At 54.9% G+C, this 13657-nt stretch overlaps 1 protein-coding gene across 3 annotated transcripts in view; it reads left to right on the top strand.

The window, feature by feature from the left end:
- The first annotated feature begins 1403 nt into the window (after positions 1 to 1403).
- KAZN (kazrin, periplakin interacting protein) overlaps positions 1404 to 13657 on the top strand; it is a 1011580-nt gene continuing 999326 nt past the window's right edge. Inside the window, exon 1 of one of the 3 annotated variants that reach the window (XM_025447952.3) lies at positions 1404 to 2164. In XM_025447952.3, the coding sequence (XP_025303737.1) occupies positions 2044 to 2164 (121 nt within the window). In that variant the 5' untranslated portion in view covers positions 1404 to 2043. The remainder of the gene's footprint in view (positions 2165 to 13657) is intronic. The other 2 variants (XM_025447953.3, XM_035713967.2) reach the window with 2 other exon arrangements.

The following is a 13657-nucleotide window of genomic DNA, read 5'->3' as shown; positions in this document are numbered from 1 at the left end:
TTCATGACAAAATGAAGAGGAAGGGGCAGAGATTTCCCATAGGCCCCTCGTGCACAGCCTCCCCCATAATCTGTCCCCCGCCAGAGTGGGACATGGGTTTCGGCTGATAAACTGCAGGGACACGTGATGACCCGAAGGCCATGGCTGGCGCCGCCTCCCTCTCTCTGTTGTGACCCTGGGTTCACACAGATGTATGATGACACGTATCCATCCTGATAGCATCACACGGAGAATTTTCACTGCCCTAGAAATTCTTGATGTTGGTCTGTCCATCCGTCCTCCCCACAAGCCACCCGGGCTTCTGCGGTGGCTGCACAGTACCTGGGGCGGGGGGGGGGTGTGCGTTATGACTGCGGCGCTGCCGAGACGTGGGAAGCGGACCCGTTGCCCATCTCGCGTGGGGTTTCTGCGGCTCTCGGGAAGTCTGGTCTTCTCCCCGATGGCCTCAGAGCCCCGTCGTCCGAGGGGAGGGCCGCTGACGCCCTGCAAAGGGAGACAGAACGTAAAGACTGCTAACTCTGGGAAACGAACTAGGGGTGGTAGAAGGGGAGGAGGGCGGGGGGTGGGAGTGACTGGGTGAGGGTACTGGGGGTTATTCTGTATGTTAGTAAATTGAACACCAATCAAAAATAAATTAAAAAAAAAAAAAGCCGTGGCTTGGAGGAGAGGCCCTGTCGCCAGGAGGGGCTGCTGGCTTGTTGGAGCCGCCCTAGGGCGTGGACGCGAAGTGGGCCTCCCGGAACTCCGCAGCGGTGGGCTTCGGGGGCCTCGCCCGCACCCCAACATCAGGGAGCCGCACCCGCGCCGAGCTGCCGTGGAAGCAGCTTCTGTCTGAGAGCCTTAGGGCCCGAGATCGGTGCGACTTTACTCTCTGTATCTTGAACACTCAGGAGGCAAATGGCTTTCCAGCCCTGTCACCCTTGGGGGCTTCTCCTGGTGGACGTGGTGCCACCTGTCAGCCCTGCAGCCAGATCCCCGACATGCAAACCCGGGGTGGGGGGCGGCCTCTGTCTCTCTCTCAAGGTAGCACCTTTGTGTTCAGCGGGTGGGACGTTGAAATACAGACCCTGCGCCCCTGCAGCAGCGGTTTCAGTCCTGTGGACGGTTCTTCTCCTTCCCGCCCCTCCTTCGGGGAAGCCGCCCCTTTGCGGTGGAGCAGGTTGGAGGCTCTGTGCCACGGGAGGTCCCGGGTGGTGACGATGCGGCGCCCAGGGCATCTCCGGTCGCCGGGTGCATCTGCCATCCCTTGATCTTCGGGCTCACGGCTGGCATTCCCCTGCCGCCGTCTGGCACTTCCTGGGCTGTGGGCACGAAGAGGTTACAGCAGCCCGGAGCCTGCTGGGCTGAGTTAGCACTTCCCTCCGCATCCAGAATATCTCCCAAGTACCGTCCCTTTTGCATCACGGCAAGGGGTGGCGGCGTGGGCGGCGTGGCCAGGGCGCCCCCGCAGTAGGTGGGCGCAGGGCTCGTTAGCCGGGTCTCCGTCGCTCCCCGGCGCTGCAAGGAGGGGGCGCGGGGGGGGGCACCGCGGGTGGAGGATGAGCCAGGGACACCTCGGCCCCGAGCTGCGGAGTCCCCCGCCCGCACCCTGCGGCCGCTGGCTCCCGGGCTCCAGGAGGGCGGCCAGCGGGGCCCGGCGTGGGGAGCGGGGGGCCCGTGAGGCCCGGAGCAGCCCGCCCCCGCCCCCGCCCTGGAAGGACTGGAAGGAGCCGCTGCAGCTGCCGGGGCTGCGGGGCCTGAGCTCTCCAGCCGCGGCCGGACCCTGTCCCTCCAGGTGGCGCCGAGGGCCGCGTCCCGCACCACGACAGGGCAGGACTCCTGCGGGGGAAACTTCCACCTGCCCCGGCGTCTAACTCTCGCAGCGGCGCAGCACCTGCCCAAGCTCGCGGGGCCGTTTGTCGCCGGGCTGGGGTCCGAGCCACACTGCGAGGCGTGAGCGGCGCGGAGCCACCGCCTGGCCACCCGGGAGCGGGACCTTGCCCCGCGGGGACACGGAGCCTCAGAGCCGGCCCGGCCACTGCCGTCCTGCGTGCTGACGCTGCCATGAGCACGGCCGGCGCCCCCGGGAGAGCTGGGGAGCCCCCGCCGGCGCCCCGCAGCCCGGCCCCAGGCGCCGTCACCTTCTCGCACGCCTTCGGCCAGCAGTGCCAGCTGATGGAGGCAGGTAGGAGGCGCGGGGACGCGGGCTCCGGGCCTGGTGAGGTGGCCTGGCCCCCGGGCTCTCGTCTCCCCTCTGTGGCTCCCGGGGGTGAGGTGGCTGGTGGCAGGAGCGGCTGACACGGGTGGCCAGGTCCTCCTGGCGCAGGTGGCCTGTCCTCCAGCCCCCGGGGCCGCTGCGGGCACCTCCTGCCCTTTGCTCCTGCCTCGCGGCTCCCGCGTGGCTGCAGCCCCGCTCTCTGCGCAGGTGGCCGCAGGCTGCAGACAGGGCTAGGGAGGGCGGCCGGCGGGCCCGGGTCTGGGCCGTGACAGGTGCTCGGGATTCCCGGTGGCCTCTCGTCGGCCCGGTTCCCTGCTCCCTGAGGCCGTTCCTGCCGGGGAAGGGTTCGTGCGTGTTCAGGCGTTGATCGTGCAGTTTGGCCGTGAGTCCGGCGGGGTGACGAGCACTGCAGCAGGAGTCTGGGGGCCGCTGTCGGTGTTGATGCTTTCGCTAGGTGCTTGCACGACTTGGGCAATGGCGGGCCCCTTCCCCTGGGCTGTCCGTCTTTGGCTGCGAAACAAGAACTGGGCTCCCGGCGGCCTGATCCACCCAGACCTCCCGTCCGGGTCTCTGGGGTCCCTGCGCATGGGAGGAAGCACACGAGCTGGTTTCTAAGGATGGGGCGCGTCTGCACGGGGTGGCGCTGGTGCAGCGGCGGAGGAGGGCCCTGGGGCTACACTGCCGGGCCTCCGGCCTCACCCGCGGCAAGCTGGGCGACCTCAGGCAGGTGACCCCGTCTCTGTTTCTTCATCTGTGAAATGGGGACACTGCATGTACTTCAGAGTGTCGCTGCAAAGTTTAGATTAGTGCATGGAAAGCCTTGAACTGCCGGCGCCGTGAGTGGCAAGTGTTCATTAATGTTTCTAGAGGATGTGGGGAAAGCTGGGCACACGTCCCTCCAGGGCCGGTCGGGGCCCCTCTGCGCAGCTGCCTTGGGTCCTAGGGGCCCGAAGCATTGGACACTCTCCACGTGCAGTTTGGCTCTGGTTTGTCCAGAAGGTTGGGAATCTCCCACCTCACGCATCCGTGGATTGTTTGGTCTGCGGGGGCTTCGGTGCCTCTACTTCCACCCGAGAAGGAAGGCTTGGGAGCCTGTGTGGGCCGAGGTCACACACTGTCCTGCTTCTCTGAAGTTACTGTGAGACAGCAGATTGGATTTCTAAAGGGCCGGGTGCTGTCCCCTGTGGCTTTATTCTCTAAGCTCTTGGAGGCACCTGGGCCTAGATCAGGCTGTGAAATCCCCGTCTGTCTCTCTCTCTCTTTTTAAAAAAACCCTTTATGTCAAGGGAGCAATGCAACATGGAACAATAATGACCAGCAGTCTCAAGGGAGAACGATCTCCCTAAAGAAACATGCAAAGGAGACCCCAAAAAAGCTAAGTCAGAAGAGCTCGCTCAATTAAGAGGTGGGAGAGGGCGAGAGAAAATGTGGATCCTCTCCAGCCGGCCACGTGGAGTTGAGTCCGCATCACCAATGATACGCTTGTGAGCAATGACCCTGCGGCTCCAGGGGCTGACTCCCGGGTCCATCGCGCCCGTTCCCCAGGAAGATGCAGCCCCCGGCCACCCTGCGCACTGAGCACCTGCTGGGTGCTTTCCCTGCATGGTTTCCGGAGCCACAGAAGCTGAAGAGTAAGTCAAAAGGAGATGATCTTCCTCAAGGAGAAGAGCTGCGTGGTGCCTGTAAAGCATATTGAGGAAGGAGAATTCTATAGGATGTGACTTTTTTAATGATTCCCTTTTGGGACAGTCCTCCTGTCCGTCTTACATAAATTATCTTAATTTTCAAAAATCCTAAGCCATTTCTACAGGCAAGGGAAACACTCAAGTTGCCCACGTTCATCCCATTAGGAAGTAGTCAAAGGGGGGGGGGCTTTTCAGACCCCAAGCCTGTGCCTTTCGCCGCTAAAGCACGCGCCCCCCAGTGATGACCTGGCTTAATCTTTTGTGTCTGAAAGTATCCCATGTCTTAGGAGAAGTTGGTTCTTTAGAGATGGAGCAGCCAAGGATGCTTGGTTAGGGGAGGGAGGACATAAAAGGGCCCCATAAGGGGGTAGCGAGGGTGAAATTGGGCATGGGTGGCCCAGTGAGAACCCTTGACCCAGTTAGCGGTAGTAGGATTGGGAAGGTCTGGTGGGGCCATGGAAAGAGTATGGAGTTCTTTCTGGTTTAGTCCCAATTCAGCTTTTCTGAGCCGGCTGTTTGCCGGCTATGTGAACCCGATGAACCCCCAAACCCTAGACCAGGAGTTGGCAAACCGTGGCGCCCACTACTTGCCTTTGTAAATCAAGTTTTCTTGGTACACGCCCACATCTGTTCACGTACATTTTATCTGTAGCTGCTTTCGAGGGCCCGAAGTTGAGTAGTTGTTACTAAGGTAAGGCAAAGCTGAACATACTTGCTACCTTGCCCTCCGCAGAGAAGAGAGTCCTGATCCCTGCCCTGGACCGAGCCGCGGAGCCGGAACGGAGGTAGCTGGAACCTGTGTGGGCCGGCGTGGAAGGCCGCACTCCAGCCATCTTCCCTGCTGGGACCTTTGCCACTACGCGGTGCCTCGGTTGTCTTCTCCCTCCCCCAACACCCCCCCCCACCCCCGTGCACAGCAGGCAGTGCCCTGGGCAGGAAGCATTCAGGGTGGGTCTGAAAGCTCTAGCAAGAGCAATTCCCACCGCGCTCCCAGATCTGTAGCACCTGTGCTGGGTGAGCTCGTACCTGCCTCCTTTTTAGGGCCACCCTGCAGGCAGACAGTGCCCTTTCCTATCATCTATCTATCTATCTATTTATTTATTTATTTATTTATTTTTTAATTAAAATTTTTGCCTTTCCTATTTAATGGGTGAGTTTAGATGTTGGCAGCCTTGGGACTTAAACCCCAGTCAGCCTGACCCCAAAACCTGTGCTCAAATCGGGCAATCCTGCAGCCTCTGCAAAGGGGTTTATTTTATTTTATTTATTTATTTTATTTTATTTTATTTTATTTTATTTTATTTTATTTTATTTTATTTTATTTTATTTTATTTTTTTCACAAAGGGGTTTAAGAAAACGTGTCTTGTCTTTCTCAGTGGACTTTCTCAAGTGGCACTCTGGCTCTCTTGTCGGCTTTGATGGTGTCGCCCACCCTCATCCCCCTCCGGGGTCCTCCACCAGCTTCGGGAAGCCTAGCCCTCGAGGTTAGTTCCCTTCTGTTTCCTAATCTGCAGCCCAGATTGCACCCCTTTCCCTCGGGGCCCTGCTGTCGCCTGGAGGCTGCTGCTCTTTATTCCTCCCGCCTGACACGGTTCGGGTGGGAGCGTGGGCCGCCCTCCCAGGGAGGCTGCTGGGGACCTCACTAGTCTGCTGTGCTGGCCTCTCGCTGTCTCTGGCACCCGGCCGAGGATGGGGGGAGGAATCCCAAGGAGGGGCAGTACAGACTCAGGCTGGCATCCTCGTAGTCCCGGGGTAGCCCTGTAGCTCCTCTTGCCCATCTCCTCCTGGGCCCCCGGAGCGTTGGATGGGGGACAGCCTCTGGTCCCCCTGGTGTTTGGCTGGGTCCCTGCTGCAGGCTCTTACTGACCCCTGGGCCCGACCGTCTGCAGGCCCGGGCTCCTGCGGGCTCCGTTGCTTGTACCAGGCTCTCACTCGCTGAGCTGCCCCGTGTCGTTCTGGGTCCACGTCCCCCCATGTGATTTGGGTGGCAGGCGTTCCCGCAGGGCTGTCTTCCTTGACCACAATGACCGAAGTCACTCAGTCCGACATATCCCATGGTGTTGCATAGACTCGGGCACAGCTCCAGGGGGAGGGTGGAGGAGGGGAGAGAGCAGGAAGGCGGACGGGCCTGCACGCCTGGACTGCTGCTCTCTTGCGTCACTCCTGGGGTGCCGCTCGGAAGCCACCCGCAAGCTCCCCGTCTGCACCGTTGATTAAGGATCAGCTCCAGCTCTGTGCCGAGTAGAAACACACAAGTAGGCAAGCCGTGTCTGTCTGTCTGTCTGTCTGTCTGTCTCATAAGTCAGGGTCTGGTCATCTTTTGACTTTATTACCTCATTGCTTCCCTTCCGAAGGCTGCCAGAGGAACCCCCTTTCCTGCCTTTTGAACAATATAGGGATTTATCTGGATGTGCAGTCGGTATGTGTCTGGAAGCCACTTGCCGTATTTATAACCAGGAGAGGAGAGAACTAGGAGTCCTGCCATCTGCTGTGAGCCGAGCACATTGGGCACTTTTGCAAAAGTTAAATAGATGACGATGAGCAGAGCAAGGAGCCCTGTTTCCTGTATTCCCGTCTGTGGGAAATGGTTAACACGGTTTTAAGGTCTCCTTTAAGCTCCCCAGGAGATGGCTGCCCAGGACCCGCTCCGGGCCTGCCAGGGCCGCAGTGGGAGCAGCCTGCTTTGACATCCCGGACCAGGGGTTATCGTGGCCGCTGCCGGCAGGTGGGCCTGACCATAGCTGACACTTGATCAGGTGCTTGTTCTGCGCGGGCCATTATGCTAAGCGCTTCCGTTACCTTCTTTCCTCCTCATCGCATCCTTGTAAGGCAACGGAAGTCAATCCCATTTTATAGATGGGGAGACTGAGGCCCATAAGAGGAAGTGTTTCTCTCAGCTAGTCAGCGGATGGGCCAGGATTCCGATTCAAGCCGCCTGCGTCTGAAGTCTCCCCTTATTCCTGGTCTTCTGGCCAGACTCTGTCAAATTGCCCAGCTCCTCGGGGCCTCACCTCCAGGTGTTGATCGCCTATGCTGGCAAGTGGACGTTGGCTAAACGAACGTGGGCTCTGCGGTATCGAGAGTTGTGGGAGACGGTGCCCGCCGTCCAGGGGGTTGTGGCTTATAGGGGACGTGGCCTACTGTTTGCACCGGTACCCACCACACGCTGTGCTGTGATCCGTTCATCGGCACCTTCTGCGTTAGGCCCTGGGCGCCCCGAGGTAAGGAACGACCATCGGGGCCGTCTTCGCATCCTCCGAACCGCACGTGGCGTCGGCGGCGGCGTGGTCCTTGTCAGTAGGACGCGGCCAGGGTGTCGATGGCTCTGCAGGCCAGCTGTCAGTCGGGTGAGCAGCCGTCAGCACAGCGCGGTGCTGTCGGTGGAGCCGGGCAAAGCAGACTGGCCGTTAGGTTCATTCTCTTTCTCGGGACGAACTCTCCCTAGGCCTCAGGGTGGCTTGTGCAATCAGGGCGGCGGAGAACGGCTCATCCCGGTGGTCCTTTGTGCTGATCACATCGAACACTCTTGACTCCAGCTCTTGAAGGGTAAGAGGCCTCCTTGGTGGTGTGAAGACGATGTGGCCCTCTTCAGCGTCTGCCCCTGGCCTAATCTCCTACCCTCAGCCCCCAGGTAGGGTTTTCTCAGCGTCCTGGTGACATCCTGAGGATGCAGCTACCGTCAGTGACACCCCATGTATCCTACCTTGACCTCAGGGACTTCTCGCCAGTGGTGTTTGTCTGAGGGCAAAGCAACAGGGACCACCTGGATCCCCATCACGGTGGAATGAGTGGTGTGCGCAGGAGCCCTGGCTTGTGAGCAGCCCGGCCTCCCCGCAGGTCCTTACGTTAGAAGCAGGAGCTGGTCTCTTGTTGACTTCTTTCTCCAGAGACCGGTTTGTCAGGGGCAAGGCCGAGGACTGAAGAATGCAACTGCTTGGGTTCAAATCCCAGTTCTGCTGCTCACTAGCTGTGTGACCTTGGACAAGTAGCTTGACTTCTCTGTGCCACAGATTCCACACCTGTAAAATGGAAATAGTTTACCTACTTCACAGGGCTGTGGCGAGCCTGATGATGAGTTAGTAGGAGTGCAATGTTTTCTCAGTTCCGGCCGCAGAATGCATTATGTATAAACAGGTGCAATCTGCTTTAGATAGTTGAGGCAGCTATGGCAGTCTATACCATAGCCCGGTGCCCACAACAAAAGCATGTGTTTCTCACAGCTCTGGAAGCTGGGAAGTCTGAGATCAGGGTGTCAGCGGATCTCATGTCTGGTGAGGACCTGCTCCTGGGCTTGCAGACGGCTACCTTCTCTTATTTTATTTTTTTATTTTATCTTGTTTTATTTTATTTTATTTTATTTTATTTATTTTATTTATTTATTTTATTTATTTAATTATTTTATTTTATTTTTTATTTTTTATTTTATTTTATTTTATTTTATTTTATTTATTTTTTTAATTTAATTTTATTTATTTGCCTTCTCATTGTAGCTCCCACAGTGGGGAGCAGAGAGACAGTCAAGGGCGCTCATCCTTCTGTCTCTCCTTCCAAGGGCGCTCATCCCACACTGAGGGGCTCCAGCCTCATGACCTCAGCACCTCCTCCCCCAAAGGCCCTGTCCCCAAGGTACCATCACAGTGGGGACTAGGGTTCTAACATGTGACTTTGGGGAGGACACTCAGCTGCTAACACCGTCCTTACGACTATTCCTTATCAGCACATCATCACCATCCTGCCCAGTGAGACACAGTTTAGTTACGCCAGGAATTAAAACATTCTGGGCAGCCCGGGTAGCTCAGCGGTTTAGCGCCGCCTGCAGCCTGGGGCGTGATCCTGGAGATCCTGGATCGAGTCCCGCATCAGGCTCCCTGCATGGTGCCTGCTTCTCCCTCTGCCTGTGTCTCTGCCTCTCTCTAGCTGTGTCTCTATGAATAAATAAATAAAATCTTAAAAAACAAAACAAAACATTCCTTGTGCTCTTGTCCTTCTGACCAGTAAAAACTTACTCCTTCTTTACCCTTGGCTAATCATTGAGGTCAAAAAAAAAATCCCCCCAAACTCAACATTTGTCCTCCCCAAAGCCAGGGATCACCAGATTTGTGAGAATTTCCATCCACTAATCACAAAAGTGTGTTTGAAGCAGAAGGTCCTCACTGGCCCTGGCTTGCTAGGACAGGCCTAGTGCACGTCCGTCGTCCAGCGTAACCTGCAGCACCTGCATTCATTCACAAGCATGTTCCCCTTCACGTGATAAGTTGGATGGTCAGCGTTAATAATGGGCAGCTGAATAAATAAGATTCACATGTTACTTAAAATGTGGAGCATCTGATCTTGGAGGAAAAAGTTTCAGGTTAAGAGACAGCAGAAGGAGTGACTATTTGGTTCGGAACAGGGGTCAGACAGGTCAGGTGAACTGGTCGCCAGTTCTCAGCATGACTGGCGGGGGCAAGGTTGCTGGTGTTGCCAGACCTTATTCTCTGGAGGAACCCTAGAGCCCTGATATTCCTATAAAATCTCCCAGTTTTTGTTTTTGTTTTTTTAAAAGATTTGTTTATTCATGATAGAGAGAAGCAGAGACACAGGCAGAGGGAGAGGGAGAAGCAGGCTCTATGCCAGGAGCCCGATGCGGGACTCGATCCCAGGACTCCAGGATCACACCCTGGGCCGAAGGCAGGCGCTAAACCGCTGCGCCACCCAGGGACCCCAATCTCCCAGTTTTTGAATGTGTATCAGCAAATGCAAGATTTCAAATTCTGGAGGGTCCAACTGTGATAGCTGTGTCCAGCCTGTGGGCCACCAGTTTACAATGTCTGGTTTAAGCCCTCAGCTGTCGTCGACAGGTCTCTTGTTCCAGGTCATGGGTCACTTCCAGCTTCGGTATTCCCACTTTCTGGTCTCCCATTCCCTTGATTTTCCTTGAATAAAATAAAAGCTTTAGGATGAGCCTCTAACCCCGCTCTTGTCCACATTCCCTTATATAACAAATGTGGTCCTGCTGGATCAGCCCCCGGGGCTTTCGGGCACGTCTTCGATTTGGTGAGTTAATATGTACTGCTGAATAAGAAGGAAAACGGCCTGTTTGTGGGAGAACAGGGGAGTCCTCTCTTCAGAAAGTGCTGGGGCTAAGTGACTGGTGGGCTTCCTGCTGGAAGCTGGCCTAGGTAGTACCAAGAGCCCACCAATGAGTGAGACCTGGAGGTACTTCTTGCCCAAGGTATAGTCAGTCTTTAGACTCTTGCTCTTGGTCACGTTCACTCGATCGGCCTCATGTGGGCTGTTCTCACGAGGCCCCAGTGGATGAACCAGCTCCTGAAAAACTCATGGCTGTGTCTCCTCATCATTTCCAAACCCTCTGCCAGATGACCATTTAAACCAAGGGCAAAGCTCTCATCCAGACAGATGCCTCCGCCTTGCCCGCCCACCCACCATCTCTTCCTTCCTCAGCCCCACCTCCACCTTTTGTGGGGGTGCCATTTAGACCTTGAAGAATAAACCCTTTCTAGTCTATTGTGTTCTCACACAGTGTCTTTCTTTTGGACATCGGCTCCTTTGACCAATTCCCATCTCATCTCCCCACCTAAGGATGTAAGGAATAAGCTAGAAGAAGCAGACCCAGTTGGGCTTTACCCAGGAAGGTAAACGTGCTTCTGTTGGTCTTCTCCATCCACCAGCCTCACTTAGTGCCTGTGTTTCCCTTTGTTGTGACCTACAGGGTCTAGTGTCGCTGTTGCTAGGAGGGAGCCCCGGGCTCACACACCACGGGGAATATCAGTCCAGCTGGCTTCCATCTAAGGAAGAAGACACAGCACGAAGGCAGCCAAGTGCTCAGACCAGGCTCCACTTGCATTTTAGGACTTCTCAAAACTCAAAATCTCCTCTGTGTCATTAGCAGTCCTAGACTCCTCCTCTTGGAGTCATTAGCAGTCACCTGTAGTGAGGATCAGTCAGGAGGCTTGAAGAGAGGACTGGCTTGGGGATGAAGCAAAGGGAGGAGCAAGGAAGTGCTTGGGAAGGAAGCCAGTTCTTGGGAGGGATTTTCAGGGATTGCAAACTGGTCTGAGAGACAAGTGCTCCTGGCTCCTTGAGAAGCCCAGAGTCTTGGCCTTGATTCCGAGGGATTTATGTAGTGGGTCTTTCTGCATCTCTGGGGAGACTGCAGCAGCAGCTGGGAGCTGCTGGGTGACAGGGTGGTAGGAAGTGCTCAGAAGAAACAGGTGGGCCACCTCTCAGGGGCGGTGGGAGACCCAGAAAGCTGTGGAAAAACAGGGTCTGCACAGAGCCAAGGCAGGGTCCACCACCTGGCCAGCACTCCAAACGATGCAGTTGTCCACAGGGCTGCATGGAGGGACTAGACGTTGGTTTAGCCAGAAGAGCAGAGGATGGGGAGGCAGGAGGCAGAGCTGGGATGTGCCCAGAGTGTTGGAGGCCATCATGCACCGTCATCAGCACCAAGGAAGTCCACAGCGCGGAGGCAGGTCAAAAGGGAAATAGGAAGAGAACCCTCCAACCGCCCCGCATGGCCAGTTGTGCAGGGACTACTGGCGGCAGAGCTCCAGGGTATGAAGAGCTGGATTCTAGAGGCCAGGCCGGTGACAGCTGGGATGTTCATAAACAGTTGGGACCAGTCTACAGTGGAGATTGGGACTAGCCACAGAAAGGACTGCATACGAGGATCTCCAAGAGTTTTAGTTTTATTTTGGCCAGTGTCACTGAATGAGATCTGCGGGGTATAGATTTCTAGGTCGGCTTATTTTTCTTTCAGCATTTGGGTAGGATAATCCTGTCTCCATTGTTGCCTCTCTTGCTCTTGAGGTCATTTCTCTGGGGGTGGTCTGCCTTTTCTTTGTATTTGCTTTTAAAATCTTTATCCTGGAGGTTTTGTAGTTTCACTATCAAGTGTCTGGGAGTTCATCGCATTTCATGTATCCTGTTTGGGCTTTGAGCTTCTCAGGTCTGAAGGTTGGTGGCTCAGTTCTGGAAAATGTTAAGCCAGTTAATTTCTCTGAATCCTGATTCTCGCCCACTCTTCCTATTGTCTCTTTTAGAAATCTCCCTGTGCCCTGAATCATACTTCTCTGTCTGACATGTGTTTCGTACTCCCTTTCTTCATCTTTCTGCTGCATCCTGGACAGGGGCTTAAAAACCACTTTCTGGTTTATTAATTTTCTTTCTGGCTGTGTCTAATCTTTAGCCTAACTGGGGCAATAAGGTTTTTCATTTAATAGCTTTAAAAACCTTAAACCTCTAGAAGTTCTATTTGAGTCATTTAAAAAAAAATTCCAAAAAATAAAAAATAAAAAAATAAAATAAATTTCCAGGTATTCTGGGATTCCTGGGTGGCTCAGTGGTTTTTGCACCTGCCTTCAGCCTGGGGCGTGATCCTGGGGTCCTGGGATCGAGTCCCACATCGGGCTCCCTGCGTGGAGCCTGCTTCTCCCTCTGCCTGTGTCTCTGCCTCTCTCTGTGTCTCTCATGAATAATTTAAATAAATAATTCATGAGAGACACAGAGATCGAGAGAGAGAGAGAGAGAGAGAGAGAGAGAGAGAGAGAGGCAGAGACACAGGCAGAGGGAGAAGCAGGCTCCATGCAGGGAGCCTGACATGGGACTCAATCCCGGGACCCCAAGATCACACCTCGGGCTGAAGGCGGTGCTAAACCACTGAGCCACCCAGGCTGCCCAATAAATAAAATCTTAAAAACATTCTTCCAGGTATTCCTTTTCTTTTTAATGCAATCTCTTGACTCTCTGCTCTCAATCTTGATCTTATATTTAAGCTGCTTAATCATTGAGAATCACATTTATCTGAGAAGGGATCATCTATTTCTGGTATTTTTGGATCCAGTTCTTCTGTTTTTCTATTGACACATGTCCAGGAGAACTTATTACTCCATGTGCTTTGTAGGTTTGGATCTTTTTTTTTTAAATTTTTATTTATTTATGATAGTCACAGAGAGAGAGAGAGAGAGGCAGAGACACAGGCAGAGGGAGAAGCAGGCTCCATGCACCGGGAGCCCGACGTGGGATTCGATCCCGGGTCTCCAGGATCGCGCCCTGGGCCAAAGGCAGGCGCCAAACCGCTGCGCCACCCAGGGATCCCTGTAGGTTTGGATCTTGAGCTCATGTTTGGGGTTTTATCTGTATGATGCCATTGCCTTGGGCAGTGGGAATTTCTGAGCTAAGGATTTCGTTAAGCCCCAGGCAGTATATATTTGAACCCAAACCCATTTGAGGGCAGGCTTGGGGTACCGAGCTATGAAGGAAGATTGGCTTCTTGCCCTGTTCAATCCAGGACTCAGACCCTTTTGCCTTTTGCTTGTGTGCATGACCCTTATCCTAGTCCCCTCTTTTCCTGATGGCAGAGCCATCTAAGGCAGCTGGAGTGTGTGCGCGTGTGTGTACGTGCGTACAAGTGTACGTGTGCACGCCTGTGAGTGTGTGAAGTGCAGTTCTAACTCCTCTACCCAGGGTAACCTAAGACCTTGTTACCTCCCCCATGTGCCAGTAGGACTCCAGCACCCATTTTATAAGATCAGCACATGCCTCTGAGCAGCCTGGGTGTTGGTGTGTGCTATCACTCTGGGTTTCAATTTTGCATTTTTTTGTTAGTTTGTTTTGTGGATATATTAGTTTCCCACAGCTGCTCTAGCTAATTACCATAAAGTTGGCTTAAAACAACACACATTTGTTTTCTCACTGTCCAGGAGGCCAGGAGTCTGAAATCAAGGTCACTGCACTGAAATCGAGGTGTCGTAGGGCTGCGCTGCCTACAGA

This window comes from Canis lupus, chromosome 2, assembly GCF_003254725.2.
Source record: "Canis lupus dingo isolate Sandy chromosome 2, ASM325472v2, whole genome shotgun sequence".
NCBI lineage: Eukaryota > Metazoa > Chordata > Mammalia > Carnivora > Canidae > Canis > Canis lupus.
The sequence above is the reverse complement of the archived record's forward strand: the minus strand, read 5'-3'. Positions and strand labels throughout refer to the sequence as shown.